The sequence below is a fragment of the Phaseolus vulgaris genome, chromosome 2 (genome assembly GCF_051622355.1).
Source record: "Phaseolus vulgaris cultivar YP4 chromosome 2, ASM5162235v1, whole genome shotgun sequence".
Taxonomy (NCBI): domain Eukaryota; kingdom Viridiplantae; phylum Streptophyta; class Magnoliopsida; order Fabales; family Fabaceae; genus Phaseolus; species Phaseolus vulgaris.
Window position 1 is genome coordinate 29,787,742 of NC_143499.1, and position 19,032 is coordinate 29,806,773.

Genomic DNA, 19,032 nt, shown 5'->3' on the forward strand with positions numbered 1-19,032 from the left:
TGGAAATTCCATCATAATTTTTTTTAAAATACATATTCAAGGATTAAAAAAGGACTGTATTAGAAACATACAATGCAATTAACATAAAATTGAAATATAATTTGTTTATTGAAAATAACGTTATAAAAAAATAATATTAGCAAATTAGATGAAAACTTTGGCGTTGGAACTCAATCAAGTCCAATCCACGAACCAAGGAGAAATTAGGAGAATATTTGGTGGGCCGAAAAGTCCAACAACAGCGTTCCCATTTTCTAAAACGACGTCGTCTGCATGCTCTAAAAACCAAACAAACCCCCGCTTCCTCACTCTGTTATTATTACAGGCATAGCCGGTACCGTACTGTAATGATGGTGATGCAAACCAAAAAGCTATTTCCATTCAGTCAGTGTTTTCTTTTCGTATTTTTTTTTTCACTTTTTAGAACAATAACAGTACTTAATTATATGATTTTAATTATAATTACGCCGTGACATTTTTCTGTCGATTTCGAAGGAGAGGGAGTGGAAATCTGAGAGGGTTTCGCGGCAACGGCAATGGCGGAGCAGAGTAACCGCTGGAGCTGGAACATCACCGGCTTCGAGCCGTGGAAGTCGACGACGACGTCTCCGTCGCCGGAGCAAAACGATCAGAAACCGTCTGCGAGTAGAAACTCCACCTACTTAGTTCCTTCGCACTCCGTGGCTTCCAAAGTTGAGGAATTAAGAGACCAGGTTAAGGTAATGCGTTTTCATTTCCACGTGTATCGCATTCTTATGCTTTCAAATTCGGTAACTGGAAGTGAAATTAAGATGTCAAAATTTTTCGGCGAGAGTTCCAGTGGTTTCTGCTTAAAATTTGTGGGTTGGTCCTTAGCTGAGAATTCCTATAGATAGGAATTGATTGTTGTTATTCAGGACAAGAAATAAACACATTGTAACATTGTATCAATACTCTACTCTTTTCTCACCTTAATGCATGTGCGGACGGGCTCCCCATTTTCTGTAATCTTCGTGTGCTGTCCACACCTAGATTCTTCTTCTCTTTTCTCTCTTCTATTCTCTGGTTTCTCTGTTGCTTATTGAGCGCCTTAGTAGTTCTCCCTTGTCACATCGGTTTTATATGCATTTTGAATTTCGGGATTTTTTTTTGGAGAATTTTAGTGCTGTTAGTGGCGAGGATTTGACTGTGAAGTAGTTTTGTAATCGAAAGAGTATTTAACTTGCTGTGGAGGAAATTGTTTGCCTTACGCTATGGTTTGTTGACGAAAGAAATACGAGGTACCGGCTTAATAAGGTTTCATTTCTTAAACGTGTCTCATTGTGTGTAATGCATTTGGAAGAAGATAGCCAAATGTACGCTTTTGATTGTTGCCTTAATTGTTTCCTCTTCCAGTTGAAAGCTGTTAGTGTTGTGTTGGGCAACAAGATAGAGTATACAGAGGGAATGTGAGTTAAGAAGGGATTCACTGTCCTTATCCAAACTGGGGAATCAGAGTGTCTAGAACATACTCTTAGGCGGTAATTTATCGCAGCGGTTGTCTGAAAACTACGTCAAGCAGATTCAGTCAGCATTATTAAGATTCCAGGTTCAATCAACATTAATTAAGTTAGCGTATACAGATTACAAAGGAAAATGTGTGGAAAGAAGGGATTCGCTGTCCTTACTGAAACAGGTGTATCAGAGTCTTTAGAGCACAGTCGATGCTGGTAAATTCTTTCAAATAGGTTCAGTCAGATTGAATTATGATTCCAAATTGGAAAATGCCAATTTATTTTTTTCCCGATAGGTTTAATGCATGGTTTGAATTAAGGTGGACGCCTGGCTTCTATACGTTTTTATGTCTTCAAAATATGCATTGAATCTCTTAGAGTGAGGGATTAAACTATCTTCTAATGCAGAACTGGACATTATAAAATACCGAGCATTTATTATGTCGAAAATATTATTTGTCTAATATTAATGTAAATGATAGATAATGTAAAAATATTATGTCAATAAAAATAATTGCAAGCTAGTTTGTGGATTTTTTAAGCAAAGATGTAAAATCAAACTCTTTTCTCCTTAAAATTTGTGCTAAACCAACAGCAATTCATTACATAAAAGCAAGTTAGATTATTTTCTGAGTAAAAAAAGTGTTATCTATCCTCAAGTATATGTCTATAACTTTTTCTACTTCTAGTATTGCTAAAAAATTCCTCTGCATTTATGGAAACCTTTTTCTATGTTTGAGTTTAAATTATTTTTTAATGGTTCGTTTCGTACCATTCCATGTTTGGTTGGGATTATTTTAATAATTGCTCTTTTTTAACAAGCTTTCCTAGAAAATTGTTTGAAAATGATTATATTGTAAATATGCTTTTCCGAAGAACAATGCTATAAATACTATTTATATGAATTTTGCAGAATTTGTTTATTTGTTACTATGCACACAAGACAAAACCAAACGGTTAGACTGCTCTTTTTTTCCTTAATAATTGTAGAAAAGTGAGTTATTACTTGTCTCATTGGCTAGCAATACCATGTCATCAGAGTCTATGAATTACTTTTCTAACTTTTAGTCATACACTTTGCTAACTAATAAGTGGTAATTGGAGCAGTTCAGATTGCATAGTGAGCGAAGTTCTTAATACACAATAGAGAGGATGTTGTTCAAAATACCCTGGGAAGGGGGTAATGAAGCAAACTACTGATAAAAAGAAACTAGACTTAGTGGGGGCATTTGTCCCCACAATTTAGGATACAGGTATGCCAATTCTTAGTTCTATGGTCACCATGATCAGTTTGATTGATTAAAGTTTTGGCATTCCTCCTACATGCAAACGCCAGTGTGGGCATAATTTCTCAAAGATTCTTGAGTGAACTTTACTTAACTGAAATATTGCAACTTGTCATGATTTTACTGCTTGGTAGTTCTGCAATGAAGAAGGAAAAAATGTGTGTGGTCTTTCAGTTTCAATACTATGAATTTAGACTGTATGCATGTTTTGAGAGTCTGTTAGACCAAAAAATAAGAACTTTGGAAGATAAAATTTAAGATTGTTTTCACTGCAAATTCTGAAGGTTTGACTATTTGATGTGCAAACAGAGAACAAAGATCTTTATGTAAAACAGAGTATAAGTTGTTCTCTTCTGGATTACTAATGTCATGCATAAAATTTAAGAGAAAGCATGCCGTGTCAAACAAATATAAGTGAAGATGACTCTTACACAACATAATCCATAATTGTAATAAACCTTGGTTGGAGAGGGGAAATTATTTAATGTTTTGCAAATACCTGAGTATGTCTGGGTTGATGGAGCGTTTGAGCCAGTTGTGGTAGCCTGGTGGGTATTAGGTCCAGAACTCCAAGTTGTCCTGTACCAAAGAAAAGGATGATTAAAAAGTGGTTTTTCTTTTCTGGAGTATCTTTTATTCTATTTAAACCAATTTTATGTTCTTATAATTGCTAGCTAGTTTTGTTGGTTGGAGTATATGTTTTTATGCGGTCTGCTCTCCCACTTGATCTTTGTGGATCATGGAAACTTTTGTTTTAGACACATGTTGACAATTACATCAGGTATTTTGCACAGCTTGCTAGAAATGACTACCTGCAGTTGAGACAAGAAGCAAGTGAACTTCAAGAATATTCAAATGCAAAACTTGACCAAGTGACACGGTATCTTGGTGTTCTTGCAGAGAAAGCCCACAAGTTAGGTAACAGTAATTTGGCCCATTTGTGGTTCTTTAGATATTCAGCTAGTTTTGATATTTGTCTTTTTTATTATTAATTCATTTGGTTGATTGGCCATTTATATACTCAGATAAACAACTTAAATAAGTGCTTGCTCTAGCAGATTTCATTCAATTAAGCTATACTGTTATGAATGTATAAGAATGTCAACCAGAAATGTCAGCTACGCAGTATTATTTGTTATATCTCTGCTGATGACATTAGTATGATATCAATAGCAAAAGCCTGCATACACAAATGTTATGTGAGCTTTCCTTGGAAAAAATGCACATAATTTATTCTAAACTTATATGTCAAAGTTATTATAGATATACAAAATAATATGTAAAATGCAAATTTTGTCTCACGTACACACATATGTATGTACACATTTATTGTTATATGATATTTCATATATTATAATTATAAAAATGAATCTACATTTTATATTTATTATATCCATGTATTTTTTTTCCATGTATATATATATATATATTACATTACTACATATTATATATAATTTAATATATATGGGATTTGCTAGTATACTGAACTGATGCCTTTTTTTTTAGTTGGAGTGCATTCACAGCATAGATAAAAATTTAGGACAAAATATTCAATAATCTCTTTTATTTTGATTTGTCAAAACTGTTTAGGAAGTTTTATATTTTATCCTTATTATATTTTTATTTTGTATCACAGTTGTATCTTACTATTAATATTAGGATTATGTATTTAGAAACAATCCCACAATCATAGGGATTTGTTTCTCTAGAATTAGTTGTCCATATTTCCTAAAATAACTAGCAAGCTCTCATGTATATATAGGTCTAATGACCTCATAATTTATATAGAAGAAAATATTATTCCTTCTAAACTTGATATGGTATCAGAGCTCCTGATCTTTAGGAGTCTCTGACCGTGCCTGAAAACCCTAAGTTGCAGCCGTCATTGCTGCACAACATTGAGCCTTGCTGCAGCCTTCATTGCTGCACAACCTTGGCCTAATCGCAGCCTTCATTGCTGTGTAGCCTTCACCGCGGCTACTGTTCACCGCGGTTACTGTTCACCACGCACTGTTCATCACGGTTACTGTTCACCGCCGCTACTGTTCATCACTGTGATGGCTGAGATCACTGAGATCGTGAATCCTATTGGGGACAGATCCCAAACTGCTGGAGAATTGCAGAATGTTCATTCTGCTTATAGATTAAATGGAAAAAATTATCTCAAATGGTCTCAACTCATTAGAACCATCTTGAAAGGAAAAGGAAAGGTCAGTCACCTGACTGATATGGCCCCTGATGAACAGGATGCCAAGTTCAAATCATGGGATGAAGAAGACTCCATGATCATGGCTTGGCTGTGGAATTCAATGGTCCCAGAAATCAGTGATACCTGCATGTTCCTTAAATCAGCAAAGGAAATTTGGGAGGCAGTAGAACAAACCTATTCTAAGGCCAAGGATGCTGCTCAAATATATGATGTAAAAGTGAAAACCGTGGCTGCCAAGCAGGGAAACAAATCTGTTACAGAATATGCCAATCAACTCAAGTCCCTATGGATGGAATTGGATCACTACCGAGTTATAAAAGCAAAATGTTCAGAAGACTCAGCAATCCTTAAGGAGTATATTGAACAAGATAGAGTCTATGATTTCTTGGTAGGCCTGAATCCTGAATATGATCAGGTTCGAATCCAAATCTTGGGAAAAGAGAAGGTCCCAGGGCTTAATGAAGTGGTAGCCATTATTCGAAGTGAAGAAAGTAGGAGAGGACTGATGTTGGAGACCCCAACTACTGAAAGCTCAGCAATGAAAGCTGAAGGAGGAACAACCATGCTAACTAACCAGAAGAAAAGCGGGTTTTCCAATATAGAGAAAAAACAGGAGGAAGTCTGGTGTAGCTACTGCAACAAGCCGCGCCACACAAGGGAAAAGTGCTGGAAATTACATGGAAAACCCCCAAGCAGATAATGGGGCCAGAAAGGAGGCCCTCCAAAAAGGGAAGGACAAAGACAAGCACACATTGTTAATGGACAAGGAGAAGAATCTGTCCAGCTGAATCATGAAGAGATAGAAAGGGTAAGGTCCTTCCTTAGTAAATTGGAGAAGCCCTCAGGTATGTGCTCCTTAACATATTCTGGTAAGTTTCCATTTTCTTTTGGACTTACTGCTTCAGATACACCCTTTACTCATTTCTGGATACTAGATTCAGGTGCTACTGACCATATGACCCCTCTACCTAAATACTTCTCCACATATATCCCATGTCCTAGCAACAAGAAAATTTCCACAGCAGATGGAACATGTATAACTGCCGCAGGTCAAGGAGAAGTCCAAATAAGTCCATCTATAACATTAAAACATGTCCTTCATGTCCCTAAATTGTCCACCAATCTGATTTCTGTACAGAAACTCACAAAAGATCTCTCTTGTAACGTTGTTTTTCATAACAACTATTGTGTATTTCAGGACAAAAACTCAGGGAGGACGATTGGACATGCTAGAGAATGGAATGGCCTATACTACATGGAGGATCCTAATCTTGGTATCAATAGTCACTCTCTCATATCTGAATCCACCATGACCAGTAAAGAGAAAGCTCAACTATATCATTGTCGGCTAGGACACCCTTCATTTCAAGTTGTAAAAGTGCTCTTCCCTTCCTTGTTTCAGAATTTAAATGTGGAGAGTCTCCATTGTGAGGTGTGTGAGCTTGCGAAACACAAGCGTGTACCTTTTCCCATTAGTAATAAAATGAGTCCTTTCCCTTTTTTTCTTATCCATACTGATGTCTGGGGTCCTGCTAATATTCCTAATATCTCAGGTGCTAAGTGGTTTTTAACCTTCATAGATGATTGTACACGGGTGACTTGGGTTTTCCTATTGAAACATAAATCTGAGGTTAGCTCCATTTTTGTTCAGTTTGTGTCTATGATTAAAAATCAATTTGGAGTTAATATCAAGAGAATTAGGTCTGATAATGCCAAGGACTACTTTAACTTGGTGCTAAACTCTTTTTGCCAAAAGGAAGGGATAATTCATGAGTCTTCATGTGTTAACACACCCCAACAGAATGGGATTGCAGAAAGAAAAAATGGGCACTTATTAGACCAAACTAGAGCTCTACTTTTTCAAAATCATGTCCCTAAGAAATTTTGGGGGGAAGCCCTTCTTACGGCCACCTACCTAATCAATAGGTTACCCTCTAAAATCTTAGCATCAAAAAGCCCCATGGAAGTCCTATCCTCCTTCTACCCACACCTAAACCCTACAAATAAACTCCAACCTAGAATATTTGGGTGTGTATCCTTTGTGCATGTTCATAGTAATGAAAGGGGAAAGTTGGACCCTAGGGCTGTCAAATGTGTATTCTTAGGGTACTCAACCACACAAAAAGGATACAAGTGTTTTCACCCCCCGTCAAAGAGATTCTTTGTGTCAAGGGATGTCACATTCAACGAACAAGAGAGCTACTTCCAGCCTCATCTTCAAGGGGAGAATGTAAGAGAGGAAGATGAGCCTCTCATGCTTCCAAATATGGCATTTGGACCTGAAATTGGGACAAATAGCATTGCTGTCCCTGAAACTGAGACAAGAACAAAACAAGCACCTGAACCAGCAGCAAGACCTGAATCAGCTCCTGAACAGGCACCTGAATCAGCAGCTGAATCTGCACCTAATGGTGGTGGGAAATTCGGAAAAAATCTGGTATATTCAAGAAGAGGAAAGGTCATTCCAGAATCTATCCATGTCCAAGAATCCAACCTACCATCTTTACATGAGGTAACAGTTTCTAATCCTAGAAATTCCAATAATTCTAATGAGTTTATTTTGGAAAATTCAGAAGCACAGGAGGATCAAAACCTGGATCTTCCTATTGCCCTTAGAAAGGGAACCAGAACCTGCACCCAACAGCCACTTTACCCTTTATCAAATTTCCTATCCTTTGAAAAATTCTCTCCTACCCATAAAACCTTTCTCACAAACTTAAACTCTACACCCACACCGTATCTGAAGCATTATCTGACAGGAAATGGAAACAAGCCATGGATGTGGAAATGGAGGCACTAAACAAGAACAGGACCTGGGAGCTTGTCACCTTACCAACTGGAAAAAAACCAGTAGGGTGTAAGTGGGTATACGCTGTAAAGTATCGGGCTGATGGGACTATTGAGCGTTACAAGGCAAGGTTAGTAGCCAAAGGATTCACTCAAACCTATGGAGTGGATTACTTGGAGACATTTGCTCCGGTTGCTAAGATGAACACGGTCAGAGTAATATTGTCATTAGCAGCAAATCATGATTGGGATATGCAGCAGTTCGATGTGAAGAATGCATTCCTACATGGAGACCTTGAAGAAGAAATATACATGGAGTTGCCCCCTGGCTATGATGGACAGGTTGCTGCTGGAACCGTTTGTAAGCTAAAAAAGGCTCTATATGGGCTGAAACAATCCCCAAGAGCATGGTTTGGAAGATTCACCAAAGTTTTGACAAGTTTGGGCTACAAACAGAGCCAAGGAGATCACACTTTATTTATTAAACATTCAGTTTCAGGAGGAGTAACAATATTATTGGTGTATGTAGATGATATTATAATAACTGGAGATGACAAAGAGGAGCAGCAAACGTTAAGTCAATGTCTTGCCACGAAATTTGAAATTAAGACATTAGGGAGACTTAAATATTTTTTGGGAATTGAAGTGGCCCATTCCAAGAAAGGAATCTTCATATCTCAACAAAAATATATTACTGACTTGCTTAGAGAAACAGGAAAGACAGCCTGCAAACCAGCAAGTACTCCAGTTGATCCAAATATAAAGTTGGGAAGTGCGGAGGAGGATAATGCCGTGGACAAGGAAATGTACCAAAGACTCGTGGGCAGGCTTATTTACTTATCTCACACTAGGCCTGACATTGCTTTTGCTGTGAGTCTAGTCAGTCAATTTATGCACCAACCAAAGGAGGCACATTTGCAAGCTGCCCTTAGAATTGTGCAGTATTTAAAAGGGACTCTAGGAAGAGGGATTTTGTTCAAACGAAACAAAAGTGTTCGTCTTGAAGCATACACGGATGCAGATTATGCAGAGTCAGTTGTGGATAGGAGATCAACTACTGGATACTGCACCTTCCTTGGTGGAAATCTAGTGACTTGGAAGAGTAAAAAACAAAGTGTAGTAGCTAGATCAAGTGCTGAAGCAGAATTTCGAGCAATGGCCCAAGGAATATGTGAACTTCTATGGCTGAAGATTATATTGGAAGACTTGAAGATAAGATGGGATGAACCTATGAGGTTATATTGTGACAATAAATCTGCAATTAGCATAGCCCACAACCCAGTACAGCATGATAGAACTAAACATATCGAGGTGGACAGACATTTTATCAAGGAAAAGTTAGACAGTGGCTTGATTTGCACCCCATATGTGTCCACTCAGAGTCAACTTGCAGACATACTCACCAAAGGACTGAACTGCAGTAACTTTGAAAGAATTATATCCAAGCTGGGAATGGAGAACATCTATTCACCAGCTTGAGGGGGAGTGTCAAAACTGTTTAGGAAGTTTTATATTTTATCCTTATTATATTTTTATTTTGTATCACAGTTGTATCTTACTATTAATATTAGGATTATGTATTTAGAAACAATCCCACAATCATAGGGATTTGTTTCTCTAGAATTAGTTGTCCATATTTCCTAAAATAACTAGCAAGCTCTCATGTATATATAGGTCTAATGACCTCATAATTTATATAGAAGAAAATATTATTCCTTCTAAACTTGATATGATTTATTCATAATGGATTTGTTATAGTAATTTAATGTTTAACCATTGAAAGAAATATTTCTCTCTTTGGTTTCTACGCCATTTTCATTTCTCACAAAACATTCAATCACTGTCTCTGAAGAACATTATCCTCAATTATTTTAATCTCCTTGTGCTTTAACTGCACAACTTTCTTTGTGGATACAAGTTAATTAAGGGCATGTTTGGACAAACTTTTATATAAACACTTCTAGAAGAGAAAATTGAAGAAAATAATGAAATGATCTTTTCCATAACCTAAAATTAGCTCATGCTCAAGTTAAAAATAAGAATTTAGAAAAACTATGAGAGAGCTTTTAGAAATTAGTTTATTGCTAAACTAATTTAACTAATTAAGAAGTTCATTTCATTTTTTCTTCTTATTTTTCTCTTAGAAGTGCTTCTGGAGAAGCTTGTCTAAACATGGCCTAAATAATTCATAAGTAGATCACTTTCACTTTCTCAATCTGAATCATGAATTGCAGTTCTTTAAAACCTCTCCTTTAGATAATTTATATTGGAAAAAATCCAAGTCCCATATCGATTAGAGATAGTACCAAAATACATAATATAATTAGGGGTAATCCTCACTTTACAAGTTGACTTTACAGGATAAAGTTAATCCTAAACCACTTTTAAGATGGTACGAGAGTCTATCCTATATTCATTATAAGGATCACTCACCATAGTATACATGCACCAAGTCAATAGTGTTGGATGTGACAGATTTATTGGGAAACACCCAAGTTCTACATTGTCTAGAGATAGTGCTAAATACATAATATAAGTGAGGTTAATCCTCACTTTATACCCTGGTTTTGTAGGGTTGATATATGGCTAAATCACCTTCTAAGAATTTGAAATTGAATCATTCTGTCTTTGACCTACATCAGGTTCAATCATTGTAAATGAAAACTAAATGAACAATGGTATGAAAGAAAGAGAAGTAGGGCAAATCACTGAATTCGTGCTCTGTGTCACCCAACACCAAATCTATCTTATGAAACTTGGAAGGCAGATTCATTGTAGAACCCATTCCTGGCCAAGCATCAAACTCAAACTGGATTCACCATGCACATTGTGCCATGACCTTGTTTTTTTGCCTTTAAAAAACCATTGAAGCCTTTGACTACAACATCTATCTACCTCATCTCTCCTTCGCCAACTTCATCTGCCCCCAACAAGTGGGTTTCCAAGCTGAATGCCAGCTACCTCTTCTTCATCAGCTTCTATTACTTTGCTGACTGTAGTGTCATCACATAGTATATTAAAAAGTCTCCGCTGGTGGAAAGGGGAGGAAGTTTGGGGCGATGGTTGGATACTAGGTCAACTTTTTTTGGATTATTTTACAAATAAATTTTAAATTACTGTAAAATCCTTAAATAAATTATTTAAAATAAAAGGGATGATTGTATTATTGTCCTAAACTTTTGGTGTAGGGCTGTTAAAGCATTCCAACTAAAAAATGGATATGACTGTATTACTAAATCCCCCCACCCCAATATCTGTGTGTGTCTATATATATATATTAAAGTATATGTAATTTGATATTCAAAATAAAAAAAGATATATCTAACTCCTAACATGTTCAAATCCGATAATGATAGGTGGCATAAATGATGAATTGGTGCATTAGAGATTCTCTTAAATCTAATTCCTAGCAAGTTCAAATCATACCAAACATGTTAGCAGTTTTATCTCAGACGTGTTTACTTTCATGTAGGCATGACATGAGACTTTTACTTCTTTGTTAATATGATGTTCTGTGCAACAACAATAAATGTAGTGGATGTATATCTAGTTGCATTAATTTCTTGAAGTTATGTGAAATTTGTATGCCATTATGCTGATGGTTTTCTATTTTCGAATTTTGTGTTGCATCTGTGAATGTCAGATCAAGCTTCCCTTGAAACTGAGGCAAGAATATCTTCTGTGTTATATGAGAAGAAGAAATTGTTCAATAACTTATTGACATCTAAAGGTGATTGCTATATGTAGTTTCTTTACTATTGTTAGCTTCTTTGTATTGACTTTGTGTTTTGTCCCTCAACAATGCTGTTTTTATATTATGTTATATGTAATATACATCAACTGGAATTTATGTTGTTAACTACATGGCACCTCTCTATTTTTAAGCATACTAAAATATTTAGCTGAACGGGAAAGGCCTATATAGCTGTTAGTTATGGTTCTATATTTGCAGGTAACATAAGGGTATTCTGCCGAGCTAGGCCATTATTTGAAGATGAAGGTTCCTCAGTTGTTGAATTTCCGGATGATTATACCATACGTGTAAATACTGGAGATGAATCCTTGTCTAACTCAAAGAAAGAATTTGAATTTGACAGAGTTTATGGACCTCATGTTGGACAGGGTAAACTGGTTCCATTTTATATTACTGCTTTTTTGGTTGCAGGGGTAGGGACTGGGAGGGAGGGGTTAAAATTCAAAATCGTGTTCATGGTCTGGTTTGCTTCGTGCTTATTTTGCCTCTAATTTTATGTTTGCAGCTGAGTTGTTCAGTGATGTTCAACCATTGGTGCAATCAGCTTTGGATGGATATAATATTTCCTTATTTGCATATGGACAAACACATTCTGGAAAGACACACACTATGGTTGTTCTTTCTGTCTTTCGCTGTGTGTGCTGATTGTTATCCTACTCTTTCATAAAGAAATATATTTTTGAATCAGGGTCTAGAATTCAGTGTTGATATAAAATTGAAATACCTATTCTTTGGGTGTACTTAATTATTTATGCATGAAGTTAATATTGCCTGATAATTTGCATCTGCAATGTTCATTCATTGTTCTCAGGAAGGATCAAGCTATGATAGGGGTTTGTATGCTCGTTGTTTTGAGGAGTTGTTTGACTTGTCCAACTTGGACACAACTGCTACTTCTCAATATACATTCCGCGTTACTGTGTGCGAGCTCTATAATGAAAAGGTCTCTTTCTTTTAACTTACTTTGTGACCCTTTCTGGTTTAGTTTGACTTGGGATTATAAAGGTTTTCATTGTCTCTTTTTATGTGCTTACAGATAAGGGATCTGATCTTGGAGTCAGGGAAAAGCTTGCCTAAACTGTGTTTTGGTTCACCTGAATATCTCATAGAGCTAATGCAGGAAAAAGTTGATAACCCTCTGGAATTTTCCAGGGTTTTGAAAGCTGCACTACAGAGTCGAGGAAATAATCCATTGAAGATTAATGTTTCTCATTTGTATGGTCTCTGGCCTATATTATGCATGACTATATTGTAAAATGGCTTTGTATTTTCTATTTAATGTTTCATATGATTGATTTCTACTGATAGATAGCATAATTTCTCCAATGGAGTTGGTGATGCTAACACACAGATCTGCTTTTGTTATATGATACAATATACTCTCACCGTTCCTATTCACAAGACCTCATTACCTAATAATTCACCAGGATTAAGGAAAGTGGTCAAGTTAGCTGATGAAAATAAATGTCTTAAATTTATATTTTTGCTCCAGAACTACCTTTCATCAATACTTTTCTCTCTTGTCTAATTGTTTGTCAGTATAATCTCTCTTTTTTAATTAGGGATATTTTAGTCCAAAAATAATTAATGGAAGATACATTATGAATTGAATCTTATAAAACGCACCACTTCCAACTTGGGTCTTAAAAATAGAAATAGAGGGATTAATGTAATATGCTAAACATTTATGTGACTTCAATTTTTCTTTTTACAGATTGTACTTTTGACCAATTTAAGTAATATTAGGAAGAAAAAAATATCGAAGGCTGTAAAATTTAGAAATATGGGCTTAGAAAGCAACAATATTTATTAGTTTAACTATGTCTTAAAGTTGCTATGAATTTATCACTGCCATTATAACTGTTCTCTCTGATAGATTATTCTGGTTATTATTTTGATATTGGTGCTCATCTGTTTTGTGTAAGTTGATGTGTTGTACATTCTGTGCAGCGTACACTAATTCAGACCAGTTTCATTTTATGCCTTGTATTGTCAGGATTGTTACAATACACATATTTTATAACAATTTAATCACCGGTGAAAACTCAGATAGCAAGCTGTCTCTGGTTGATTTGGCTGGAAGTGAAGGTTTGATATCAGAAGATGATAGTGGTGAGCGTGTCACAGATATGCTTCATGTTATGAAGTCACTTTCAGCGTATGCCTTTTTTTCATTATGTTTTTTAAACTCTTCAAATTTTTCTTCCCTATGAACTTTGTATTTATTAGCTTAGTAGTCAGCAGGTGTTCTTTGGCCAACCATGTATGTTAATGTCAAATGTCAATTCTCTCAGTATATCACCTGCTAGAATTTTCTGTGTCTTACTGTTTGTTGCATTTTAAAATGTTTTTACAGGTTGGGAGATGTGTTATCTTCTTTGACATCAAAAAAGGATGTTATTCCTTATGAAAACTCAGTGCTAACGAAACTATTTGCAGATTCTCTTGGTATTATTTTTTTTTTCTTTTCTTTTATTTTAATAAGCTTATGGTAATATCTATATGGTTTTAAGTTGTTAGACACAATTTGATTCTTGATTAAAAATGACAACAGAAATTGCATGCGCCTCTTAAAATGCTAAGAAGTTTTTATATGTTGTGACTGTGTGCTATTATATTTTCCATTCAATAATTAGATACTCTGCATAGTTTTTGCTGTAACTCCTCGTTCTCTAATTGGATTGTTGTTACTACTAATCCAAACCTTCTCCACTAAAGATTTTGTTAAATGTTGGAGAAGATCTGACAGGGACTTGGGTATTATTTGGGGCCTAAGTCCTACATCAGGGAGTATGAAATACTTGGCGAAATAATTAAGTGACTTGGACTTGGTTCTCACCCCTGACAACTAGCTTTTAAGCTAGGGTTCTCCAAGTGTTTGGGTGCTTATCAGTTTGGTTGCCAGTGTCTTAGAAAGGACTGCCTTGGATTGGAAGGTTTGACCAAAGAGGCAGAGTGAAGTGGTGTAGAGTGTAGATGCTGGTATGTCTGCTCTCAGGAGTGGTGTTATGATAGGAACTTGGGTATTATGGAGTGCTTAAGCCACACATCTAGAGATGCAACATGGGATGCCAGGTGGAGTGCTTAGTCTCAACATACCCTCCTACAATATTATAAAGGAGACTATAAGTTGATAATTGGCATGGAATTTCCCTCATAATAAGAAAATCTGTAGTCACTTCCATAGTTCTGTTGAGAAGAACAGTGGGTGGGATCCTTAACTGTGATTCTTAGGAATGTAATATTATTGCAGTTGCAATTCTTCCTCCATTTGGTATCACCAGATGCCTCTGACATTTAGTCAATGTTAGTAAAAGTATTTCTAGGATACGTATAAGACTAATGTTATGGGACCTAAATTTGGGAATCTGTATATGACACTTTTTATTGTGCCTAACTTAGGCGCTACCATGCTTCTAAATTGAATTTCTAATCTATGGAAGGTTTCAGTCATGAATGGTTAAAATCTCAAATTAAAACTTTAGCTAGAACATCCCCATGCCAGTTGATTTACATGCTTGGTGGTAAAGAAAATCTATTTAATAAAGAAAAACTCAATTAACCAACTAACAATGGTGTTAAAATAATGTGGTTGTCTTGAAAATACTTTTAAGTTTAAGCCTAAGCATTGATCTGAGAAGAAAAAACTTTGGTCATGAAAAGGAAACTACATGGAACAAATTTTGGATCTAACCTTTGAATTTTTATTTATAAAAGGATGATATCTTATTCTGTGTGGGATATAGAAACACAAATACCACTATTAGGTGAGACTGAATATTTACCTACATTTCTTTATATAAAATTGAAAGAATTTACCTCTGAGCTCATTCTTGCGCTTTTTTCTTTGTCCTGAAAGTTGACATTCAATGTAGTTATTTATGTATTATTATTATTATTATTATTTCTTCATAACTAGGAATTCAATTATTTAGCTTGGTCTTAGACATATGATAACGTTTTCATTATAATTTTTCTTTCATGTTTTAGGTGGAAGTTCAAAAACTCTGATGATTGTAAATGTGTGTCCATATTCTTCGAATTTATCTGAGACATTACTGTCTCTCAATTTCTCTGCCAGAGCTCGAAATTCTGTCTTAAGCCTTGGAAATCGAGATACAATTAAGAAGTGGAGAGATGTTGTATGTTCTTCCATAATCCCATTCCTCCTTTGGAAAAAAGACAGTCTTTTACTTTTGATTTGCTTTTCATTTACAACTGTGGATTTTGTGGAAAGCAGTTAAAAAATCATAACGCATGCTTATTGTGTAAAATGAATATTATATGAATATAATGTTGAATTTAGCATTGAACTCCTCCGTTTACTCAATTCAAATTTTAGACAGTGTTTGCTAGTTTAATACAACATTACTTGTGCATGTAAAGAAAAGATTGATTCTTGTGTGATGTAACTGAGATATTGCTTGGACTTGGCTATATCTTTTCTTATAGAACATTTCCATTTCATAGTAAGTTCAATTTTACTGAGTTTTCTATCACTTTCTCAAAAAAATTGTGGTAATTTCAACAGACTTCAAGATTACATACTATATATTTCCAGATTAAGTTGTGATGGTTTTATAGGCAAATGATGCACGTAAAGAATTATATGAGAAGGAAAAAGAAATCCAAGATGTCAAAGAAGATGGGTTGAGACTTAAGCAAACATTGAAAGATGCAAATGATCAGTGTGTTCTACTCTTCAAAGAAGTACAGAAGGCATGGAAAGTTTCTTCTGCATTGCAGGCAGATTTAAAGGTTTGACTGTTTATGAATTTTACTATGGTATATGGTGATATGTTACTTAGTGGTTTGAGGATTCTGTGTATCTGCACGACATGCTTTAATAATGTTAATTAATCCATTAGGTAGTTCTTTGATCTATATACATGCAGTGAGTAGAATGAGGAAGTGCAGCCTTTAAGTAATTTTCTTAAGTGGTTAAAATTCAATCAAACATTTATAATGTCTCTTCTAGCATTTTCTGATGTCAATTTTTGGCTTGGATTTGAGGTAAATGTTAAGTCAACTGATATGGATCTGATAGAAATCAAACTCAGCAATGTTATCGTCCTCTCATAAGTGGATATCAAATTTGATACATTTTCTTGGTATTGTCCCTGTGTTCCTAAATTGTGAAGAGTGAAGGTTTTGTGTCAAGTGATGTTCTTTTACATTTTAAATATAGATACTATTTGACTACTTATCATCTCAATTGGGTGATGTTCTTTCACTTTTTTTTCCCTATTCTGTCTCTTGTTTTATAGAGTTGATCTCTATTGTCTATCGTTTAAAAGAGTTAATGTTTCATGTGCCTTTGTTTAGAGATATGTGAACATTTGTACAAGATATTTCGTGTACAGGATATGCTTGACGTCCACTCTTCTGAACATTCACACTATGCTGCAATACTTGTTTGTTAGCTTTAAACAGGAGACTTGTCAGTGAGCAACATCATTGCTTTATTTTTCTGCAGGCAGAGCATATTTTGCTGACCGATACTTATAAGGCAGAGAAAGAAGAAAATTCTCAGCTTAGAAATCAAGTTGCTCATATGTTACAGTTAGAACAAGAGCAAAGTTTGCAGATACAACAGCGCGATTCAACCATTCAAAGTTTGCAGGTTAATATTTTTTAGTTTTCATAAAATGTTCAACAAGTACTATGAGTGTTTTATCGAGTTCATTTTCTTTAATAATTCTGTTGGAGATAAGAATATTTAGGAGATAAGAGTTTCTTTAATATATTTTTTTTCAAATATCCAATATACTTGGTATGGCTAGGTTCAATGCATCCTAGGAAGTAGCGGTATCTCAATTATTCTCTGGTAAAGTTTTTGGCATTAATTATGTTTGAAACACTCTTCCATACAATAAAATATCCATTCCACTGGGTGAAAAACTCGAGCAACTTTAGAAATGTTTCCTTTGTCATTTGCTCACTGACTTTTATATCACCTGTTTTTTCCTGATGGCAATTTAAGTTATTTCAAAATAATGTTGTGTGCAATGTTACATAGCAGGATCATCCTTTGTAGTTTGTATGCAATTCAGCAAAGCCACATTAACTTATTTATCTTAGTCAATATTATGGATATTTTAGAATCCTATAGATATAGTAACTGATCGTATTAGGATCAATTAGATTGATTCTATATTTATGTTATTAGCCTAATATAGGGTAACTGATTATTTTGTATTTATGACTGAATATTCTATAAATTGAGTTGCTCCGCAGGGTCAAAACACGGAATTCATCATATGCCTTTGTGGTTCGTCTCTTCTCAAGAATTTGAATAGAAGAATTGATAGGAATCCTTCAACAGAAAGAGAAAAACAAAAAATAATTGGCAAAAACAGTTCTCTGAAAGAAGTGTTATTTTCATCTTAGTTCTAAGAGACGTGGGCAGTTGCTTCCTTAGCCCTTTTCACATCCTCGTAGATATAAGCCATTGGAGTTTCTTCTCACATAGTCTAAAGAAAGCATATGGATTAGAATACCAAGCACCTTTGCAGCACACATAATAACACATCATTCCTATTTTGTTTCTGGATTCCAAACATCATGTCGTGAACCAACTTTCGAAATTGCAAGTGTTAGGTAAGGCTCATGATTGGCTTAACAATGACAATTACAAAATCCCTCACCTAGTACAATTTTGAGACACTCATTTTCCTTGTCTCCCTTTCCCATTTCACTAGTAATCTTCTAAGATAAACATCTTTGTCTAAGTATCTGTTTAGTGTGTGAACTCTAAAAAGCAGGGGATGCAAACTAATTGTTAAGTTGGAAGATGAGGCAAGAACTAGTGGGTTTGAATTATACCTACCAGAACAGAGGATCACCAGTAACTGATGGGAAATCTACAGTCTTCTAGTGTCTTTCTTTCTAATCTACTCAGATAGTGCTGATACAGAGTTCGTGAGCTTGGTCTTATTTATGGCTTTAATATTCAGATTACATTTCCACTTAGCACATACTGTGGTTGCTACTTGCTAATGCTAAGTTTGTTATATTTATGGTGTTAGTACTACAACTATAACTGTGCCATCCACCTATCATCTGCTGTAGTCTGTGGCATGGCATTGCCGGTCATGGCATGCCACCTAAGCTTTGTTATATATATGGCAACTGTGATCTTAGATGCATGTGACCAACTTTGTTCTTGCTTGCCTGATAATGTTTGTATCTCTTTTTATTCTCTTATACAGACCAAAATTGGAAGCCTTGAAATACAACTCAATGAAGCCCTTAGATCCAGCAACACTAGGCTAAATGTTGTACCAGAAACTGTTTCTGGAGCTCTATCTAATTCCAGGACAACAGGGGATGTCATGGATTCATCTGCAGTAATCAGTAAACTGGAAGAGGAACTCAAGAAACGTGATGCTCTGATTGAGGTCTAATATACTCTGATTTTAGTATTCTTCCAATTTCTGTTTCCCACTGGGTCATGGTTATTGATGTTCACTTCTTTCTCCAATTTTCTTTTTAATTCTTTTGGTAATAATTTTAATTGAGGAT

The 19,032-nt window shown here is 35.3% G+C and overlaps 1 protein-coding gene across 3 annotated transcripts in view; it reads left to right on the forward strand.

The window, feature by feature from the left end:
* Positions 1 to 287: 287 nt before the first annotated feature.
* LOC137811327 (kinesin-like protein KIN-14B) overlaps positions 288 to 19,032 on the forward strand; it is a 32,398-nt gene continuing 13,653 nt past the window's right edge. Inside the window, exons 1-14 of one of the 3 annotated variants that reach the window (XM_068613020.2) lie at positions 288 to 384; positions 496 to 719; positions 3,553 to 3,676; positions 11,398 to 11,484; positions 11,707 to 11,877; positions 12,014 to 12,120; positions 12,320 to 12,451; positions 12,545 to 12,723; positions 13,505 to 13,666; positions 13,865 to 13,956; positions 15,499 to 15,650; positions 16,093 to 16,266; positions 16,985 to 17,131; positions 18,720 to 18,908. In XM_068613020.2, the coding sequence (XP_068469121.1) occupies positions 537 to 719; positions 3,553 to 3,676; positions 11,398 to 11,484; positions 11,707 to 11,877; positions 12,014 to 12,120; positions 12,320 to 12,451; positions 12,545 to 12,723; positions 13,505 to 13,666; positions 13,865 to 13,956; positions 15,499 to 15,650; positions 16,093 to 16,266; positions 16,985 to 17,131; positions 18,720 to 18,908 (1,899 nt within the window). In that variant the 5' untranslated portion in view covers positions 288 to 384; positions 496 to 536. Of the gene's footprint in view, positions 385 to 466; positions 720 to 3,539; positions 3,677 to 11,397; positions 11,485 to 11,706; positions 11,878 to 12,013; positions 12,121 to 12,319; positions 12,452 to 12,544; positions 12,724 to 13,504; positions 13,667 to 13,864; positions 13,957 to 15,498; positions 15,651 to 16,092; positions 16,267 to 16,984; positions 17,132 to 18,719; positions 18,909 to 19,032 lie in introns of those variants that run through there. The other 2 variants (XM_068613021.2, XM_090298535.1) reach the window with 2 other exon arrangements.